The sequence below is a fragment of the Sinocyclocheilus rhinocerous genome, unplaced genomic scaffold (genome assembly GCF_001515625.1).
Source record: "Sinocyclocheilus rhinocerous isolate Xijiao unplaced genomic scaffold, SAMN03320098_v1.1 scaffold1366, whole genome shotgun sequence".
Classification (NCBI taxonomy): Eukaryota; Metazoa; Chordata; class Actinopteri; order Cypriniformes; family Cyprinidae; genus Sinocyclocheilus; species Sinocyclocheilus rhinocerous.
This window is the reverse complement of record NW_015630355.1, coordinates 130,242-150,160: the sequence shown is the minus strand read 5'-3', so window position 1 is coordinate 150,160 and position 19,919 is coordinate 130,242. Positions and strand designations below refer to the sequence as shown.

Below are 19,919 nucleotides of genomic sequence, written 5' to 3'. Positions count from 1 at the left end.
ATAAGAGATTAGATTTGTATCTAATTAATTATCAATGAGAGAGGCGGGGAAATAAAAAAAAAATCCCCTCCAAACAGCAAAAGTAAAAGGCACATAGTAAATAAAGCACTAAGTCCGTTACAGTGATTTTACCAGGGTTAAAAAAGTTTACCAGGCATTGTGTTAGTCTTCGTTAACCTTGATTAAATCACTGCACAGCACGACCTCTAGCGGCTACCGTGGGCTTTTTTTCCGTAGAGGGAAGACAAATTTGAATTCCCCGCCCCTCTCATGAATAATTAAGTACATACAAATATCATGGTTATCTCCGCAGGTCGATCTAAAGGATGTTTTTAATTTTATAGTATCTTCGTGCAGTGATCACAAATTCCAGCCGCTGCGGAAATATACCGATGTTTTAACTTATTTAACAGACATAAAATCTTTTCCTCTTCCTTCCTCTGGGGAAATGCGCGTGTAAGTGGGTGTGTCGAGTGAGTTTAAACTTTATGATGAGTTAAAGTTTGATCATGGCCGTGTGGACCCGCGCGGAGAAACAGGGTCACCTGGACCTGCTGCTGAGTGATCGCTGGGTTCGGGTCTCCACGGAACTCACACGGGACACTCTCACACTGACGGCGGAGGGCGAGCCGAGCGGGCCAGCGGGCTATTCGGAGCACAACTCGCATTTAAGAAATGGCGTTTCTAATGGCAACGAACAGAACCGAGATGTTTATCAGAACCGCGGGCAATACGACAGTCCGGGTCGGGTCAACGGGTCCGACTCGGAGTCCAGCGGTTATTGTGACCCGGAGGGGGTTCGGAGGGTTCGGATAGTCAAACAGGAGTCCGGCGGACTGGGGATCAGTATTAAAGGGGGACGGGAGAACCGTATGCCCATCCTCATATCAAAGATCTTCCCCGGTTTGGCGGCGGATCAGAGTCGAGCCCTTCGGGTCGGCGACGCGATCCTGTCCGTCAACAGCAGCGACCTCCGCGATGCCACGCACGACGCGGCGGTGCAGGCGCTGAAGAAGGCTGGGAAGGAGGTGACGCTGGAGGGTAAGCCGATCACTCGAGCCGCGGGGATTCAACAGGCCCGCACAGAGCTCTGAACTTCACACTTAAAATAAACGGCGTATATTTCATTGATAATGACACAAAATTCAAAACTTGCATGTTCAACACTATAAAGCGAGACTGAATAGGTTTTTAGAATGTATTTAGTTATTGTATTGTTGAGTTTAGACTGTTTTCATGTAGTAAACAAGTTCATTTGACATTTGCACTTTTTAAATATAATGTGGGTTGATATGGGGTGTGTTACATTAACATTTGAAAATCACTTGTACAAGTTATAAAACGAACTTAAGTTTGGATAGCAGTTTGATGCATGAATCTAGGTATTTTCTGATAATAAGAAGGTAATTTCTTTTGCTTCAATAGCAGACGTTCAGCAATGTTTCTCCAAACGCCAGAAGTGAATGTGTGGGAATGGGATACAGGGAGATGGACGGAGGGAGAGACAGATACTTTATTACTGTACTTTCTTGGCTATCAAGCCAGTTTAAGTTTGCAAGGCCCACTCTCTATGATCCAATTAATTCCCAGTTGACAAAATAATATCCCGCTCTCCTTTCTTTCTTGCTTTCTTGATTGATTGATTGAAGGCCCGCACAGAGCTCTGAACTTCACACTTAAAATAAACGGCGTATATTTCATTGATAATGACACAAAATTCAAAACTTGCATGTTCAACACTATAAAGCGAGACTGAATAGGTTTTTAGAATGTATTTAGTTATTGTATTGTTGAGTTTAGACTGTTTTCATGTAGTAAACAAGTTCATTTGACATTTGCACTTTTTAAATATAATGTGGGTTGATATGGGGTGTGTTACATTAACATTTGAAAATCACTTGTACAAGTTATAAAACGAACTGAAGTTTGGATAGCAGTTTGATGCATGAATCTAGGTATTTTCTGATAATAAGAAGGTAATTTCTTTGCTTCAATAGCAGACGTTCAGCAATGTTTCTCCGAACGTCAGAAGTGAATGTGTGGGAATGGGATACAGGGAGATGGACGGAGGGAGAGACCGATACTTTATTACTGTACTTTCTTGGCTATCAAGCCAGTTTAAGTTTGCAAGGCCCACTCTCTATGATCCAATTAATTCCCAGTTGACAAAATAATATCCCGCTCTCCTTTCTTTCTTGCTTTCTTGATTGATTGATTGATTGCTGGAAACTTTTGTTTTTAGTACTGCCGAGTATTGACACATTAATTCCAATTCATCCAATTAATTCCCAGTTGACAAAATAATATCCCGCTCTCCTTTCTTTCTTGCTTTCTTGATTGATTGATTGCTGGAAACTTTTGTTTTTAGTACTGCCGAGTATTGACACATTAATTCCAATTTACAAGCTCTTAACTCGATTTCGATTACATATCAGTTAATTTAATCAGTGGCTGTCATAACTTGTATTCATGACAGATTTACTTAAATGCATTAAAAAATTAAGACATCACTAACAGGTTAAGTAAAAATAGAATTCATTTGTAATATTTCATTTATTTAGCAAAATGTTGTTCTCTACAGTTGTTTTTTCCCCCAACTAACTATTGATTAGTCTATGGTCATTGAATGGCTTTTCTGAGGTAACTGTAACATTTCATGATGTTTTACTGACTTTTTTCTGAGGTTGAAACACTGATTGAGCGATTACATGAGACATGATATATTTCACTAAGTTATATGCCATCTGTTTATTTCATCTCTTTTCTGCTGTTCATTCGTGTTTATTTTGTGCTGTAACTAGTAATAAAGAGGAAGATGATCGGTTCATGTGCCGCTTGAACTGAGGTGGCTACAGAGATCTGTCACGCCACATTAAATATCTCTGTCCATCTTTATTGTTTGAAATTTGTGGTAAAATTACCAGAATTTGAAAACAGAAAAGTAACAAAGTACAAAACTTAAGTAACACAAGTGTTGTTCTGCAGCACTGCTGAATCTCCTGCATTATGATCAGAGATCTGGAGGCTGACGTTCAGATATGTGGAGCAGTGTCTCATGAGATGGGCTCTGCTGACACATACATTATCCTCTGTGGCACCGGCCTAATTAAAATGAGAACTGAAGCTGTTTGATGGTCCTGGTGGATCTAATGAGATCTTTAAATGGCTCAGAAATGATCCCATGATATTGGCACAATAACAGTACAGCAATTTCTAGAATATTTCACTGGAGAACTGCACAGAGATATGCATTTATAAACCAATCCGTTCACTCTGGTGAAAGATTATTATAATCAGATGCTTGTCAGATGAGTGTAGCTTCTCAAGATGTTGTCAAATTATAGGTGAAGCAGCAGTGAGCGATTAAATCGGCCATGATTGGTGAAGCTGATAAGAACAGGATGCTGGTAAAGACCACAATTCTTCTGAGAGTGAAATGAAGAGCTATTCATCCAGCCATAATTAAGAGCTTGCATAGACAACATTTATAACATGTTCAGTCTAGTGTAGTAACCTGGTGTAAGGTGCCATGCTTTGCTTCTTGGGGTGAAATATTGGTAGTTTGAGAATCACCCTTTTAGGGTTTAAATAACCTTTGGGTTATTGGCCTAGATCTCAGCCTTTAATGCACTGGGTATGACACTAATTGTGCTGACAGTGATTTTATGATGGCTGAGGTTGATGTACTGTTGATTGCAACTAGACCTTACTGCTGCTTGATTTTATTTAATTGAAAGGCTTTTAATATGACCATAGCTTTCAAAAGTTCTTTATTTATTTACTTACTTGCATATGTGAAGTAGCTTTCTTGCTGCTTAAAAATTATAATTTTTCATGATAATATAACACCATTATTACACTAACACTACATTAACACTACTATTACTGAAAATAAATGAAAATCCTCTCATCATTAAATAACATGCGCACACACACACACACACTGATCCTCATCAGTTAATGCAGTTTTTTTTTTTGATGTTTCTGCTATTGAATTCTCAGTTAAGGCTGTATGTGTTGTGTGCAGTAAAGTACATCAGGGAGGTGTCTCCGCTCTTTAAGAAGTCCTCTATGAGTGCAGATCTGCCTTGGGATGGGCGTCTTCAGTCTCCAAACCTCAGCAGTGGCGACGAGTCGCCCAAGAGCAGTATAACCCGTGACAGAAAGGTCATCCCACTCAAAATGAGCTTCATCAGCCGAAACCTCACCATGCCTGACCTGGAAAACAGGTGCGTGTGTGTTTATATGTGTGTGTGTGTGTGTGAGATTTCTGAAGTAACCAGAAGCTGCATTTTGTTGCTGAAGTTGACCGTGTCATTCTGCCGTGAAGACAGCAACTACATTTAGATTTGAATCTCATGAAAACATGTCCAGGTCCCCAAAATCAGCACTTGCTGTGAATTATTAATTCAACAAAATATTAACCAACATCTGAGATCTGAGGCAAATTAACCCTGTAAGCCCTGAAGGCATTTTTGCCTCCCTGAATGTGTTGACATACACAAAAATATTTTTAAAATAAATTTTGTGGTGTTAGCATAAAGTATCCAAAAGTTACAGCATTTTGGAACAAAAGAAGTCTTTTTGTTTAGCCCTTGACAGTTTTGAAATAGTTGTTTTCTAGTAGTGCTTGTTTTATTCCACTCTGTGAGACCTTTCAAATGACATATGACACATGACTATCTGAGATGTTTTTGACATATTAGAGTACATGGCACAAAAACATATTTCATAAATGATGACATTTTTGTTCTATTTATCAGCGAATAACTCCGCACTACTTAGGAGTTAATCAAAGTGGCCACATGCATAAAAGTAACAAAGTACAAAACTTAAGTAACACAAGTGTTGTTCTGCAGCACTGCTGAATCTCCTGCATTATGATCAGAGATCTGGAGGCTGACGTTCAGATATGTGGAGCAGTGTCTCATGAGATGGGCTCTGCTGACACATACATTATCCTCTGTGGCACCGGCCTAATTAAAATGAGAACTGAAGCTGTTTGATGGTCCTGGTGGATCTAATGAGATCTTTAAATGGCTCAGAAATGATCCCATGATATTGGCACAATAACAGTACAGCAATTTCTAGAATATTTCACTGGAGAACTGCACAGAGATATGCATTTATAAACCAATCCGTTCACTCTGGTGAAAGATTATTATAATCAGATGCTTGTCAGATGAGTGTAGCTTCTCAAGATGTTGTCAAATTATAGGTGAAGCAGCAGTGAGCGATTAAATCGGCCATGATTGGTGAAGCTGATAAGAACAGGATGCTGGTAAAGACCACAATTCTTCTGAGAGTGAAATGAAGAGCTATTCATCCAGCCATAATTAAGAGCTTGCATAGACAACATTTATAACATGTTCAGTCTAGTGTAGTAACCTGGTGTAAGGTGCCATGCTTTGCTTCTTGGGGTGAAATATTGGTAGTTTGAGAATCACCCTTTTAGGGTTTAAATAACCTTTGGGTTATTGGCCTAGATCTCAGCCTTTAATGCACTGGGTATGACACTAATTGTGCTGACAGTGATTTTATGATGGCTGAGGTTGATGTACTGTTGATTGCAACTAGACCTTACTGCTGCTTGATTTTATTTAATTGAAAGGCTTTTAATATGACCATAGCTTTCAAAAGTTCTTTATTTATTTACTTACTTGCATATGTGAAGTAGCTTTCTTGCTGCTTAAAAATTATAATTTTTCATGATAATATAACACCATTATTACACTAACACTACATTAACACTACTATTACTGAAAATAAATGAAAATCCTCTCATCATTAAATAACATGCGCACACACACACACACACTGATCCTCATCAGTTAATGCAGTTTTTTTTTTTGATGTTTCTGCTATTGAATTCTCAGTTAAGGCTGTATGTGTTGTGTGCAGTAAAGTACATCAGGGAGGTGTCTCCGCTCTTTAAGAAGTCCTCTATGAGTGCAGATCTGCCTTGGGATGGGCGTCTTCAGTCTCCAAACCTCAGCAGTGGCGACGAGTCGCCCAAGAGCAGTATAACCCGTGACAGAAAGGTCATCCCACTCAAAATCAGCCGAATCAGCCGAAACCTCACCATGCCTGACCTGGAAAACAGGTGCGTGTGTGTTTATATGTGTGGTGAGATTTCTGAGATTTCTGAAGTAACCAGAAGCTGCATTTTGTTGCTGAAGTTGACCGTGTCATTCTGCCGTGAAGACAGCAACTACATTTAGATTTGAATCTCATGAAAACATGTCCAGGTCCCCAAAATCAGCACTTGCTGTGAATTATTAATTCAACAAAATATTAACCAACATCTGAGATCTGAGGCAAATTAACCCTGTAAGCCCTGAAGGCATTTTTGCCTCCCTGAATGTGTTGACATACACAAAAATATTTTTAAAATAAATTTTGTGGTGTTAGCATAAAGTATCCAAAAGTTACAGCATTTTGGAACAAAAGAAGTCTTTTTGTTTAGCCCTTGACAGTTTTGAAATAGTTGTTTTCTAGTAGTGCTTGTTTTATTCCACTCTGTGAGACCTTTCAAATGACATATGACACATGACTATCTGAGATGTTTTTGACATATTAGAGTACATGGCACAAAAACATATTTCATAAATGATGACATTTTTGTTCTATTTATCAGCGAATAACTCCGCACTACTTAGGAGTTAATCAAAGTGGCCACATGCATTGTAAAGGTCAGACTCTTTCAGAAGCTTTCAAATGACACCTATTGTGTTGATCAAGGCAGTGACTTTGAAAAATATGATTATTTTTTTCTTCGTGGCACCCGTCGGCGGTACACTCCGGTTTAGAGGGACTACTCAGCACTCGTTAAGAGTTGATCAAAATGGTTGGATACACTTGACTGTCAATATGGGGTGCTGTGTGTACATTAATGAGGAAAAAAATTAACTTAAATGATTATAGCAAATGGCTGCAATATAACAAAGAGTGAAAAATTTAAGGGGGTCTGAATACTTTCCGTACCCACTGTATATACCTAGTTACATAAAAAGGTAGAATAGACAGAAACATGCTGGCTTTACCTTTTTACTTGCCAAGTGTTCAATAAAGCTCTCCAACTTATTTATTCAATTCATGGGTTTAGATATTATTTACACACTGATTTTGGACTCATTTCAATCGTGAGAATCTGCTGTAAATAATGATGTGATATTTTCCACGATCAGAGCATGTTTCATGAAATGACAAGCATAAAAACCATGTGAAAGTTATAACGTGCGCCTTGATGTGGAATATCTTTAGGTCTAAATGACAGATTTTGGTGAGTTTGGGCTCTTTTTAATCAAGAGAGTTTCCTAAAAATAATGTTCCACAACCTATGCATGTTTCATGAAGTTATGAATGAAAACGCCACGTAAAAAATTACATTTTATTTGTACACCTCGGGTTTAAAGGGTTAAGTTGACAAACAATACAACATTAAGTTGATGATCATGATATTACAATAATGACAGTATCTGCTGATTACAGTCTAAAATGTTTTACTTATTTGAAAAAGTAACTAACACTTCACTCATTACTTTAAAGAAATATTGATTATGTAGCGTGTTACTGGGATGATGAATATTTTCAGTGATGCCTTTTGTTTGTTTCAGGTTGCTAGAGCTTCACTCTCCGGACGGCCAACACACTGTAGTGTTGCGGTGTAAAGACGGGGCCTCTGCTCACTCCTGGTTCACGGCCATTCACACAAATGTTGCTGCCCTATTGCCACAGATGATGGACCACATCAACTCTTTCTTGTGCAATTCCAGCGCTAACACACACTGCACACTCAAACACATCGGCTGGCTGGCAGAGCAGGTAGATTTTCAATACACTCCATTCTGTGATTTATATGCGTTTTGAAAAGTGGGGACATGGGGTAATGTCCTGAAAAGTCACCTTCTCCTTGTAATACCTATGTCATACCCTTGTCATTATACAAATTTATGTCCTCATTTGTCACAAAAACGCGCACGCACACACACACACACAGAATCTTGCACTCTGAGCTCAAACATGCAGTTCTCAAAACATTTGAAGTAAAAGGGTCATTTTACAAAACGGGTGTCTTTTGTGACCCTCATTAACATATGCACAATAGCTAATGCAAACTGTGTTAAACTGTTAAATCAAAACTATATTTTAGGCTTATTAAAAGTAAATCATACCAGCATTCCAATCTCTTTATATTTTCTTATGTAGTTTTATTAAAATAATCCATAAATTAAAAAAGTATACAAACCATATACTGTATATAAATATTAGAGCCCGACCGATATGGGTTTCGGTGCATCCCTAAATATAAATTCACGTCTCACGCACTTTAATGCCCTTTGATGTAACGTGTACGTTCCCTTGGAACTGGAATCATGGCGGAATTTCATGTGAAGTCCACTTCGCAGGGCACTTACGGTCGAATAAGACCACGCTTGAATGCTGCTGCCTGAACAAGAGACCTCCTTACTGAAGTGAAAGTGTTGGCTGGTGTCACTATTTCACGAACGTGCCGGCGGATCTCCACCAAATTCGGGGGATCCCTTCAGCTCGAGGAGCCCTCTCGAACGCCACCCTCCGCGCGTCGGTAGCTCCCTGGGATCGCTTGATCGGTCGGCGCCGGACTGCGAATTTAACCACCCGTAACTCCCGAACCCCGGGGGCTATCGACGCGGCAGTGGTCTCATTCGAAAGTGGGCCTCTAGACGTACACTCGATTCGCGTTCAAGTGGGTTCCTCGAGCAGAAGGGATCCCCGAATTTGGTGCAGATTCTCCGCGCCTTTACGGAGATATGGGCATTCAAAGTTTCAATGGTTTTCCATAGACTTAAGCTTTAAAGTGTTTCATCCAGGTCGCCAGTAGCAAACAATGGAGCACGCTCTGCCGGACAAACTAAGTAATTACACCATTTTAAGCATTTTATCTGCGTTATATGTTCTGTAAAAAAAATTTGCCGCCGATACCGATATATCGGCGACAGGCACATATCGGCTGATAATATCGGCTAAACTATATATCGGTCGGGCTCTAATAAATATATACATTGGTGCTGTGGAATAAAATATAAATTAGCGCAATGCAATATTGTCACTTAACTCAAGGGTTAAAAATATTGATTTCCCAATTTTAATTAATCTTCATTTTAATGAACTCATATGAACTCTTAGAGTCCAAGAGCAGTCTTTTAGTCTATGCTTGTCTTCTGTTGGTGGGTGACTAGTTGTAACACAACCCCCCAATCATAATCCCAATAAGCTTTGCATTTTATGTAAACAAAGTCTCAGCTTTCAGATTTTGTCAGTTTTATAATAAAATATGTATTTTAATATTTTTACCTGTTAGTGATGTCTGAATTACTATATAATTATAAACTCTCATGAAAATACGTTTTTATGACAGCCGCCGTTTAAATGTTTCAATAACAAATTGGAGTAAAAATTTAATTATATCATTAGAAATTTTATATAAAAACTTTTTTTTTTGTTACGCCTTATGTGCAATTTAAATGTTTTTATACAACTCAGTTTTTATTTGAGTGTTGGTTATTATATCTAAAAATGCTATTGAATTTAATAGCTTGGGCTCTGTTGTTAACGTTAATCTTTTATTCTATCAATTCAGTTTTATTTGTATAGCACTTTTCACAGTACACATTTTTTCAAAGCAGTTTTACAGAAAATCATAATGTTACTGTATATAACATTTTAATATCTTCATACCTTATAGTTGCATTTAGCAGATTAGATATATACTGATTATGTTGAGAGCTATTCGATAATATAGATAATATGTTTCCTGTATAATTTCCAGCATTAATCATGACCCATTTTTCCTTCGCCATATGGAAATGGTATGGATTATGAATTGAATGGTTGGTTGTTGTGTCTGTGTGCAGCTGGAGCTGGATGGTGGGCGGCATCAGTACAGACGAGTGCTCATGGCGCTCACAGAGAAAGACCTCCTGCTGTTCCAGTCAGTGCCGTGGACATATGAGAGCTGGTCCTCACCTCTCCTGACCCATCCACTGCTCGCTACACGGTCAAACTCTTACTTCAGTAAAGCTTTGTGCAGGCGTAATTTACTGTAAAAACATCCCATTTAAAAAAAATGAAATATAAGTTTGTGTTCTGAATAAACTCACACAGCTCTGTCATTCGTGTTTCATGAAGAGTATTTGTCTCTGTCTGCAGGCTGGTTCACTCGGGCAGTGTGCGCAGCTCTCCGGCTCTGGGTGGAGATCTGGTGTTCGCCACACGTACAGGCACAGGTCGAGGCATCGAGTCTCATGTGTTTCGTGTGGAGACACACTGGGATCTGTCCACATGGACACGTGCACTGGTGCAGGGCGGACATCTGGCTGCTGAACTCATCAAAGAGGTGTCCATAGGTGTGTGTGTGTGTGTGTGTGTGTGTGTGTGTGTGAATATACAAAGAAGAAAATCTTCCCTTTGCTAAGAGCCGTCTTAAAAACATTACTTATCAATCCTACCTTAGTAACCGTGGTCATGCCTGTATTATTATTAGACAGCTTGTATTGCTTCTACAGCTTGTAGAAGTCCTGTGTGTTTGAGTAGTTTCTGCATGAAATGAAAATTCACCCTGTCTATTTTCTAAATGCATGTTATAGATCTTACTGTGAACAATAAAAAACAAAATGACTATAATTTTTAAAGGGGTCATCTGCATTTGTGATCGGAGAAATGACAAACAACAAGCGCTACTCTACACTGCCCAAAACTCACTTTAAAGAAACGGTCTTTGAGCAGAGACGCATTGTAGGCTACTCTGCAGGTTCAGGAAACGGTCCTCCATTGCATCACACACGGCGGCTAGAGTGAGCGGAGCCCGGCGGGCTTGAGAACGGCGTGGCCGGCGGATTTGACGAAGGAGCGGCGTGCGGGCTTGCGGCAACCACATGTGGCGACCCCGGGCTGGACTCCGCTTCACGTGTTAGAACGAGCCGTTTTAGGTTGGCGTGGTTGACTCTTAACTTTTATAAAGAATATCTCTTTGGATTTGAGACTTTAGTCTTTGCAACTTTACAGATCTTCTTTATGCACCAAGAGCTTGTAACACTCCAAAGAGAAAGGAAAAATTGAAATCGCATCATATGACCCCTTTAATCAGTGTATAATAGTGGCACAAGCTACTCAAAGATGCAATCTTTGAATCTCTTTTCTAAATTTAAATAAGTTTAAAGGAAAATTCTAGATTTGGTATAGGTTATGCATTCTCAGTTTTAGGTTTTTACATTTCTGTGGCAACAAAGTTGTAAAATTTTCTACAGCTTTCCACGGAAAAGTTTAATAGGCATTCTTTTTCTCAAACAAAATCATGTTAACAAGCACATTGTTTACGCCTTGTGGCTACTATTGAAACAGCTGGATTTTTGCATTTTTTTTTTGTCTTAAAAACAACTTAGTGATAGTTAATTTTTGTGGTAATCAACATTATCAATATTGTATAAAACCAGTAGTGCACCTACATGCATTTAATGTTTCTTTATGGTTTACTGATGCTAACTAAATACTTCAAGTACCATGTCATTCTAATTGCAATGAAATGATTCAGTTTGTAATCTCGCTACTGTGTAATTTACCAGTTTCTTTAAAGATAAACACCAGCTAGAATGCTTTGCAATGTCACACCTTATGCCAGGTCTTGTAAGATTAATATCCATTTAATTTGTGCAACATTATAAGCACATTTTACCAAGTATCGTGTTATTCACTGAAACGTCCAAATTCATTCCTGTTGGATGTTCTGTAAGACTTGTCTGAGTAACCGAGGGTCTTATTTAGTAAAGGGACAACTGAGTGGAAAAATGCTGGATTGAAAAAAAATTTTTCTCTCGCTCTGTGGTGTGTAACAATAGCTGGCTGGGGGAAATGTTGGAAATATTGCGTGCTTTCCTTCCTGAGTTCCAGCCAGCAAAGAAAACATAAAATCACATTAATTCACCTTCTTGTGGTTCATATCCTTATATCCATCTGTCCGTCTGCGCTCCTCAGGCTGTGTGCTGAACAGACAGGAAGTGCGTCTGATCCTGCATTATGACAGAGGGTTCACTGTGAAGCGGGAATCTGGCGAATCCGTGCTCTTTCACTTCCCCTATGAACGGCTCAAGATGTCCGCAGATGATGGAGTTAGGAATCTCTACCTGGACTTCGGTGCTCCACAGGGCGAGATGGTAGGACCAATCAGACACGCAGTACAGTATGATATTTACCTGTGATGAAATGGACATGAAATTGTGGTCTTAATGAATGGAATTTTTTTTTGGTCCTCCTGACATTACAAAACAATAGACCAACAGACTTACACTCATTAAGGCCTCATTCATTTGTTCATTCATTCATTCATCTGTTTATTTTGTGTGGGTAGTCTCTAAAAAATGATGTAATTCAGAGCGAGTAGAAATGTAGTGCAATCATTAGTCAAAAGGTGTAGGATGCCTGTATAGTTTTCATAATAATCTGTGTTTCTATCTTTCTGTCTCCGCAGGTGTTTGAGCTTCACTCGGGACCGAAGCCTGTGGTCTTTGTGCTTCATTCGTTTCTCTCAGCCAAACTGGCTCGTTTGGGACTGCTCACATAGGATCAACAGGAAATGATGGAGGTTCATTTATTTCGTTGATTTATTGACAGCTAGTATTTTACTCGAGCAGTGTTTTCATAGATCTACTTCTCTTCTACCTAACACATTTGTTCAGTGGTTGTGTGTGTGTGTGGCTTTCAAAGGCAAAAAACAATCCCACTTTCCTCTGATCAGGAACACCTATCGTGCCTTCTCATCTAGAGCCAACAAGCTTTACAGAAAATGTTCAGGCTTTGCAGAATAACCAAAATGAACATATTATTCTTGTATTATCTATGTTTGTTTTTCATGTATCTCACCTGTATTTATGTTTATATGTATTGCATGGCAAAGACTGTTACATCTGTGTGCTATAATCTTAATGAATATGTGGCAGACTGCCATTCCTGCAAATATGGAGAAAATGAAGCTTTAAATACATTCCCTTCATGACTGACCAAAAATAACCTCCTTAAAGTTAACTCTATAAGGTGTTGAATAGGATCGAATTAATTTTTTGGATATATATATATTTTTTTTTTATAAATATAGGAATGTTTTATTCGTTTATCTGTTCTCTGCATGTCATAAGAAATGTTTTTCCACATTTATGACCAAACCTGCTCCAGGCCTTGATTTTTTTATTTTGCTGTGCGACATTAATGCTTCTTGATCAGCATTTGATGAGTATTTAGTTCTTATTACAGGCTTCCCACTGTCATAAAAAACTGGGAAATATCAGGGAATTTTAAAATTCTGATGTCCAGGCTTGGAAATGTGAAGGAAATTAATGAAAACACATTATTATTAAATACATCATGAGGAAAAAGCCCTATTTCTATAGTCAGTATACATTTTCTAGTTATATATATATATATATATAGCTCTGAAGAGCTTTGCTTTTTGTGAGTACAATCTTTATAAAATGGCTTTAAATAATACTAATCCAGTTATCAGGCAAGACTGGCGACGTCATGGAAATTTATCGTTCAGAACGTGTGGGGACCATCATGTTATTAGCACTGATATGCGTTTTTTCGTGGCGTGTATGTTTTATGTCTATCAGTATAGCATCAGTATATATTCTTTATTAACATTTAATATTTTTATGTAAGGCATGTAATGCAAACTGAGTTTGAGCACAGGATCTATATGAACCCATCACTTCAGTCACAGACACCGTAGTTTAAGAGTTTGCAGATTGGGGCAGTGCTGACATGCCCTCATAAGTATAATGCATTAGGAAACATGCACAGTGGAGGCAGTAGGTTCTTGTAGGAAAAGAATATGAACAATGTGACAATATATGGAGGTAATGACGTTTTGAAAGTGAGATTGTATGAACAGCATTTATTCATAACCATCGCTCATGCAAGCTTAACAGAAGCAATATCTCTATATTTTAATATTTCTTATTTTAGCATAAGGGTCATTGCACAAATGAGATGGTTAGGTCCATTTAAAAAAGCAAAAAAACATGTATCTGCACAAGGACCACACATACAACCTATTTGATGCTTTAAGTGCCCTTAAACTTTTATAGTCTCTTGTACATACTAATATCATAAATATTTCTAAATCAGGGGGAAAAGAGTTTTCACTCATATGGGAACCTTCCTTGTTTCTTCTGAAATGTCCATTAAAAGAAATGTGTGATGCTTTTGGCCGATTATTCTTTCACTCTCTGTGGTTGTTGATCAGTCATAGTTTTGGACATTATGTGCTGTCACATAATTATCTTCTATGTTATGACATCAGACCGCTTACTGAAGAACCACTGCATTGTGCTTTGTCTTAACTATGAAACCGTGTTAAACACTTGCCAGGTTTACAAATGTGTGAGATGTTTGAAGCTGTCAGCCTGATATTTGACATGACCAATGCTTCGGACTATGAATGTACTTTATAAACCCATAGATACATGCCTCAGTTTCATTATTTGTTCCGCATTTTTAGTTAATAGCTTGATTTGTCTTTATTTTGAGGCGATAAGGTTTGAACCAAAGTTCACTTGTGGCAGCTTGCAGCACACAATCAAATGCAAAAATGCTTATTTGTTTGTATATGTATTATAACTTCCAAAGCCTGTAACCTGAAGCTATGCATTATGTCTTTATGTAAATGGCATATATAAATAAAAACATGTAAATTAAATGAGTGTTATTTAGAATTGTTTTGATATGGAACTAAAGCGTTGAACTTTTGTTTCCGGAGGACAGTACAGGAGTGAACACTGGAGGGTAGCATCTTCCGTTTCTATGTTCACTTATCTATCTCATTATATGAACCTTCATTAATATAATTGTTTTGTTGCTCTCGTTGTTTAACGAACAATTTGAATATACTATAAATACCAATAATAGGACACCGCAGTGAAACCGCTGGCGCGTGAGATGAAATGACAACGTCAACACTGCAGGTGAAGTTACATTAGCTTTAGCTGTAGTTCATCATCATCATCCTCATCTAATCATATCATAAACTGAGCATTGACTGAACAAATTAACTGTAATCACTGACCGTTTATAATTCACACACATCAGCAGCGATCAACGTTGTAAACATACCAGAAATCATCGGAGAATATGTTATGATAACATAAGCAACCATGTAAACAAACCTCACTTCAGTTCATATTCATTTGTAAGATCTATTGAATGTAGGACTAAGCTACAATTTTGTAAGAGATGTCTCTCGAAATATGTTTAAGTTCGTCATGCTTTCATGAAGTCATTTGTGAACAGCTGCTGTAGATTTGTTTATTAGCTATAAGCCTAAGATTAATCTGTCAGTCTGTGGGTCTACGATTTAATGACAGTAAATCAAATATACACACAATTGCTGAAATCAAATAAGTAGTTACACGAGAAGAATAAACAGTAAAATATATAGCAAAGCTGTTGGCAGGAGTCTGACAGTTATTGCCCACAGTTATAATACTAAATTTGAAAACCGCCAAATATAAACGTATAAGAGTTTAAGTTAGATGTACGCAGAATTGCTGAATTTAGATGAACTCATATTTTACTTAGTATTTACAAATATATTTTTGGAAATCGAGCACCATTTGCTCGGCTGCATATTTTGCAACTGACACTTGGTGCATTTTGGAATGGCTGCTATAATAATCTATTTATACTTATGAATTATTCTATATGAAATCAACCAAATTTCTGAAGCCTCACCAGGGGATAGTTTTGATTTTATTATTATTTTAATTAGTTTATTTTGGAAGAAAGATGTACATAAATTGTGATGCATTGAGCAGTATTTACTAAGTAATGCATTACTTTCTACGGGGGTTAAAAATAATTTTTTTTACCTATTATGTGGAGCAAAACTATGAAAAAAAGCACCCATTATATACCAATGAATTTAATCAAAAAATTAGGCTAACACAAAAAGTTGGGTGGATATTACTCCAAATGTTTTGAAACGAAGTGAATATCCTTTGTTTTTCAGGTTCAGAATAGACTGTTATTAGGATACATGTATTCTGTTAGGGTACATATATTCTCAAGGCAATACTTAAATAAGTATTTCATTTATTGCCTCGAGGATGCATGTGCATGGCATATGGGCCTGTTTAATTGTTGTTGTAACTTTTAAATTGTATGATTTTATTGTCCAAAACTCAGTTCGTTTAGTGTCCAAAGAGGAATGTCTGATAAACAAATGATTTTTAAACTATAAATTTATCTTGTTTCCCTCAATCAAATACACCTTTTTATTCTTAAAATGAATACATGGGTTTTAACATCTTTTTCTCAAACTCTAAAAATGCAAGATTTAAAAAAATTTTTTTTATGTACGTTTCTAATTTCAGCAAAACTTGTACTGTAGACTGCTGTGTTTTTGGAAAAGGTCAGCACAGATACCATCTGGTTTTCAGCCAATGAATATTTAATGACTTACACATGCAGCCCCACATCTTTACATCTCACAACTGTTTGGGGCGTTCAGTATGAATATACCAAAAGGGTAGTTTGCTCTGGGGGTGCAGACACAACAATTTTCTTTTAATATACTTATAATATTTGTTTACAGAATGAAGCTGCAGTCTTCCGAGAGGTCTTTTTAGAGCTTGACTTTTGCTTTAAATATTAACTGGAAAATGTCATTTTCAACACTCTTAAAAAAATAAGCGAATATTTGACATTATTTGTTCTTTCACCTGAAGAAAAAAGAAAGAAAATCAAAAACAACATTTCAATCCACGAACCTCTGGTTGAGTTGATGTGGAATGAGCCCTTATAAATCATAGATTAGTCTTGTCAGTTCGTAGAGCCGTCAGTAGCTCTGTCATTTGTCATGTTCAGAAAGCGATTGAGCTGGTCACTAAAGCCACAGAGGAGGACAAGGCCAAGAACTATGAGGAGGCGCTGAGACTCTACCAGCATGCTGTGGAGTATTTCCTGCACGCCATCAAGTGTGAGTGAACTACATCTTCTGAATGTTATTCCAAATGAACTCAAAATTAACCCTATTTACTTTCTGAAAATCTTATTGTACACAGTTAATTGGAAACAAAGTTCATCTTTGTTTTTCATCAAAATGTTGAGGCTCCGCCTCTGAAACAACTCTCTTGTTTGGCTGATGTCACCAAGGCCTGGCAGGCTATTGGTTCATGTTAAAGAGCTAATAACGAGAGATTCGAAAAAGAAGTGTTAGCATTGGGATCTGGCCTTGTATTGAGAGTCCTGCAAATCCACAGTCCACTGCAAACTCACATCCAATAGGTTGTAAAATTACTTCCCTTTCAGTCATTCATGCGGGGAGTTACTGAAAGTTGGATGAAAATGTAATTACATTTTACATGTAATAAATGTGTAAATGTAACATTTCTTATGAAATATTTAAAGACGCACTATTGATCCTTTTGTTTCTCAGATGAAGCACACAGTGACAAGGCGAAGGAAAGCATCCGTGGTAAATGTATGCAGTATCTGGACAGAGCCGAGAAACTCAAGGACTACTTGAAAAACAAGGACAAACAGGGCAAGAAACCAGTGAAGGAAACACAGAGCAATGACAAGTACGCTTTCATTTGTTATTTGTTCTGCTGGATGTTGTTGAAGAATCATGTCCATTGCTCACAGTGATAAACTGTGTGTGTGTGTGTGTGCGTGTGCGTGCACAGAAGTGACAGTGACAGTGAGGGAGAAAATCCTGAAAAAAAGAAACTCCAGGATCATCTAATGGGTGAGTCTTTGTGTCTTAAAAGTATCATTATAAAACGGAGAGTTCCGATCCTTGATTCTGAGGAACTACATTGTTTGGTGGAAGAATACTGTTTTTATTAATATCATTACACTTTATTTGCTCTGTTTTATTTTGTGAAACCTTACTATGCATATGGAATAACCGTTTTATAAAAGCAATAAGCCCCGTGAATCCGCTTCGTGTCATGCCTAACAACGCCCCTTAGCTGTTATATATTCACTGTAAACCACGGCTTCTTGGGGCTTATTGCTTTATTGTGTTAATGCAAAGGAAAACACGCTTGCAGTCTTGCTTAGGATCATGATGATGAGATGTTTGTTGATGTTTCAGGTGCGATTGTGATGGAGAAGCCCAATGTGAGGTGGAGTGATGTGGCCGGACTGGAGGGGGCAAAAGAAGCCCTGAAAGAAGCTGTCATTCTACCCATCAAATTCCCACACCTGTTCACAGGTCAGTCTGTGTTTACACTCATTCACATCACACACCTATTATTGCGTATTTACATTATTGCGTTATTATAATAAGATATTCAACTTTAGGCACATCCCTAGTTAGCACAAATATGTACACTACTGTTCAAAAGTTTGGGGTCAGTAAAGTTTTTTTTTTTTTTGCTTGATAGAAATAAATCCAAAGTGACAGTAACGACTTTGTTATGGACAAAAGATAAACTAAGTAACTAACTAAATAAATAATGTTGTTGTTTTTTTTAAATTCGATTCATCAACAAATCCTGAAAAAAAATGGATATCATTGTTTCCACAAAAATATTAAGCAACTCAACTGTTTTCAATTAATAATAATCAGAAATGTTTTTTGAGCAGCAAATCAGCACATTAGAATGATTTCTGAAGGATCATATGACACTGAAGACTGGAGTAATGATGCTGAAAATTCAGCTTTGAAATCACAAATAAATTACATTTAAAGAAATTGCATATTAAATTACAAGAAATTGCTCTTTTTGATTGTGACTGTGACTTCTTGACTGTGTTTTTGATTAAATGAATGTAGCATTGGTGTGTATAAGACATTTCTTTCCTTTCAGAAACATGAAAAAATCTTACCGACCCCAAACTTTTGAATGGAAGTGTATGTTGCTTATATCAAATGACGGCAGAAAGGTTTGTTGTAATCTGTAAATTATAATGGAATATGTAAAAATTAGGGCTGTGTATCACCAGTAAAGTCACGATACGATACGTATCACGATACAGGACTGCATTGAATTTCACCTCAGCAGAATTTAGTAAAACAGCTGTTTATGAAACACTGCATACTATTGTCAGACTTTGTTCCTTGTTTTGTGTGTGTTTTGCTCCCCATGTGCCTTCCTTGCCCTTATTTGGTTTTCTTCCTGTTCCTGCTCCCTGATTGTTTCTCATTTGATTCCAGGTGTGTCTCGTCTTCCCCTGATTAAGTTGTGTATTTAAAGTGTTTCCTGTTTTGAGTTCCTTGTCCGGTATTGTTCGTCCGATTGCTACGTGTGTTTTCCGTGTTTCCTTGCATTCATTAAAATCTCTCGATTGATGTACTCCTCGACTCCTTCGTTCCTCGCTCCGCACTCCTCACAGTAGTGCAACCGTGACAGAATACCGACCAGAGACAGTTAGCGGCGCCCCTTCTCCCCGTGTTTGTTTTTGGGTTTTGGAAGTGTTTTGTTTTCCTGTTTTTCCCCGCAGCATGGAAACCGCCGCACGCTTCGCCCCGCCGTTGTCAAGCCCGCCGGCCGCTGTTGACCCAAGCCTGCCGGCCACCGCAACGACAAGCACGCCGGCCGCCCAGTTCACCCGTAATCAGAAGAGGAGGAAGAGGAGAAATGACTGGCTCAGGGCCCTCTTCTTCGCCCGAGAGTGTGCCCGAGTGTTCGCTTCAGTGTCGGCTCGTGCCCCAGACCTCGCTCCAGTGTCGGCTCGTGCCCCAGAGCTCGCTCCAGTGTCGGCTCGTGCCCCAGAGCTCGCTCCAGTGTCGGCTCGTGCCCCAGAGCTCGCTCCAGTGTCGGCTCGTGCCCCAGAGCTCGCTCCAGTGTCGGCTCGTGCCCCAGAGCTCGCTCCAGTGTCGGCTCGTGCCCCAGAGCTCGCTCCAGTGTCGGCTCGTGCCCCAGAGCTCGCTCCAGTGT

At 38.4% G+C, this 19,919-nt stretch overlaps 2 protein-coding genes across 2 annotated transcripts in view; both read left to right on the top strand.

Moving 5' to 3' along the window:
- Positions 1-357: 357 nt before the first annotated feature.
- Positions 358-13,651, top strand: sntb2 (syntrophin, beta 2). The gene is made up of 7 exons (XM_016552597.1): positions 358-1,041; positions 4,028-4,229; positions 7,617-7,824; positions 9,897-10,039; positions 10,192-10,388; positions 12,013-12,191; positions 12,506-13,651. The coding sequence occupies exons 1-7, from the start codon at positions 510-512 to the stop codon at positions 12,596-12,598; spliced, it is 1,554 nt and encodes a 517-aa protein (XP_016408083.1). The 5' UTR covers positions 358-509; the 3' UTR covers positions 12,599-13,651.
- Positions 13,652-14,768: 1,117 nt separating this feature from the next.
- vps4a (vacuolar protein sorting 4 homolog A) overlaps positions 14,769-19,919 on the top strand; it is an 8,845-nt gene continuing 3,694 nt past the window's right edge. Inside the window, exons 1-6 of the mRNA XM_016552608.1 lie at positions 14,769-14,817; positions 14,941-14,996; positions 16,897-17,008; positions 17,468-17,612; positions 17,718-17,779; positions 18,131-18,250. Coding sequence (XP_016408094.1) covers positions 14,976-14,996; positions 16,897-17,008; positions 17,468-17,612; positions 17,718-17,779; positions 18,131-18,250 — 460 coding nt within the window. The 5' untranslated portion in view covers positions 14,769-14,817; positions 14,941-14,975. The remainder of the gene's footprint in view (positions 14,818-14,940; positions 14,997-16,896; positions 17,009-17,467; positions 17,613-17,717; positions 17,780-18,130; positions 18,251-19,919) is intronic.

What these genes read in the sequence shown, in the direction of transcription:
- sntb2 (XM_016552597.1), top strand. Translation starts at nt 510, where the DNA reads ATGGCCGTGTGGACCCGCGCGGAGAAACAGGGTCACCTGGACCTGCTG. An exon ending in GAAGGAGGTGACGCTGGAGG is followed by an intron (nt 1,042 to 4,027) that starts GTAAGCCGATCA and finishes TGTTGTGTGCAG; the next exon opens with TAAAGTACATCAGGGAGGTG. An exon ending in CATCAAAGAGGTGTCCATAG is followed by an intron (nt 10,389 to 12,012) that starts GTGTGTGTGTGT and finishes TGCGCTCCTCAG; the next exon opens with GCTGTGTGCTGAACAGACAG.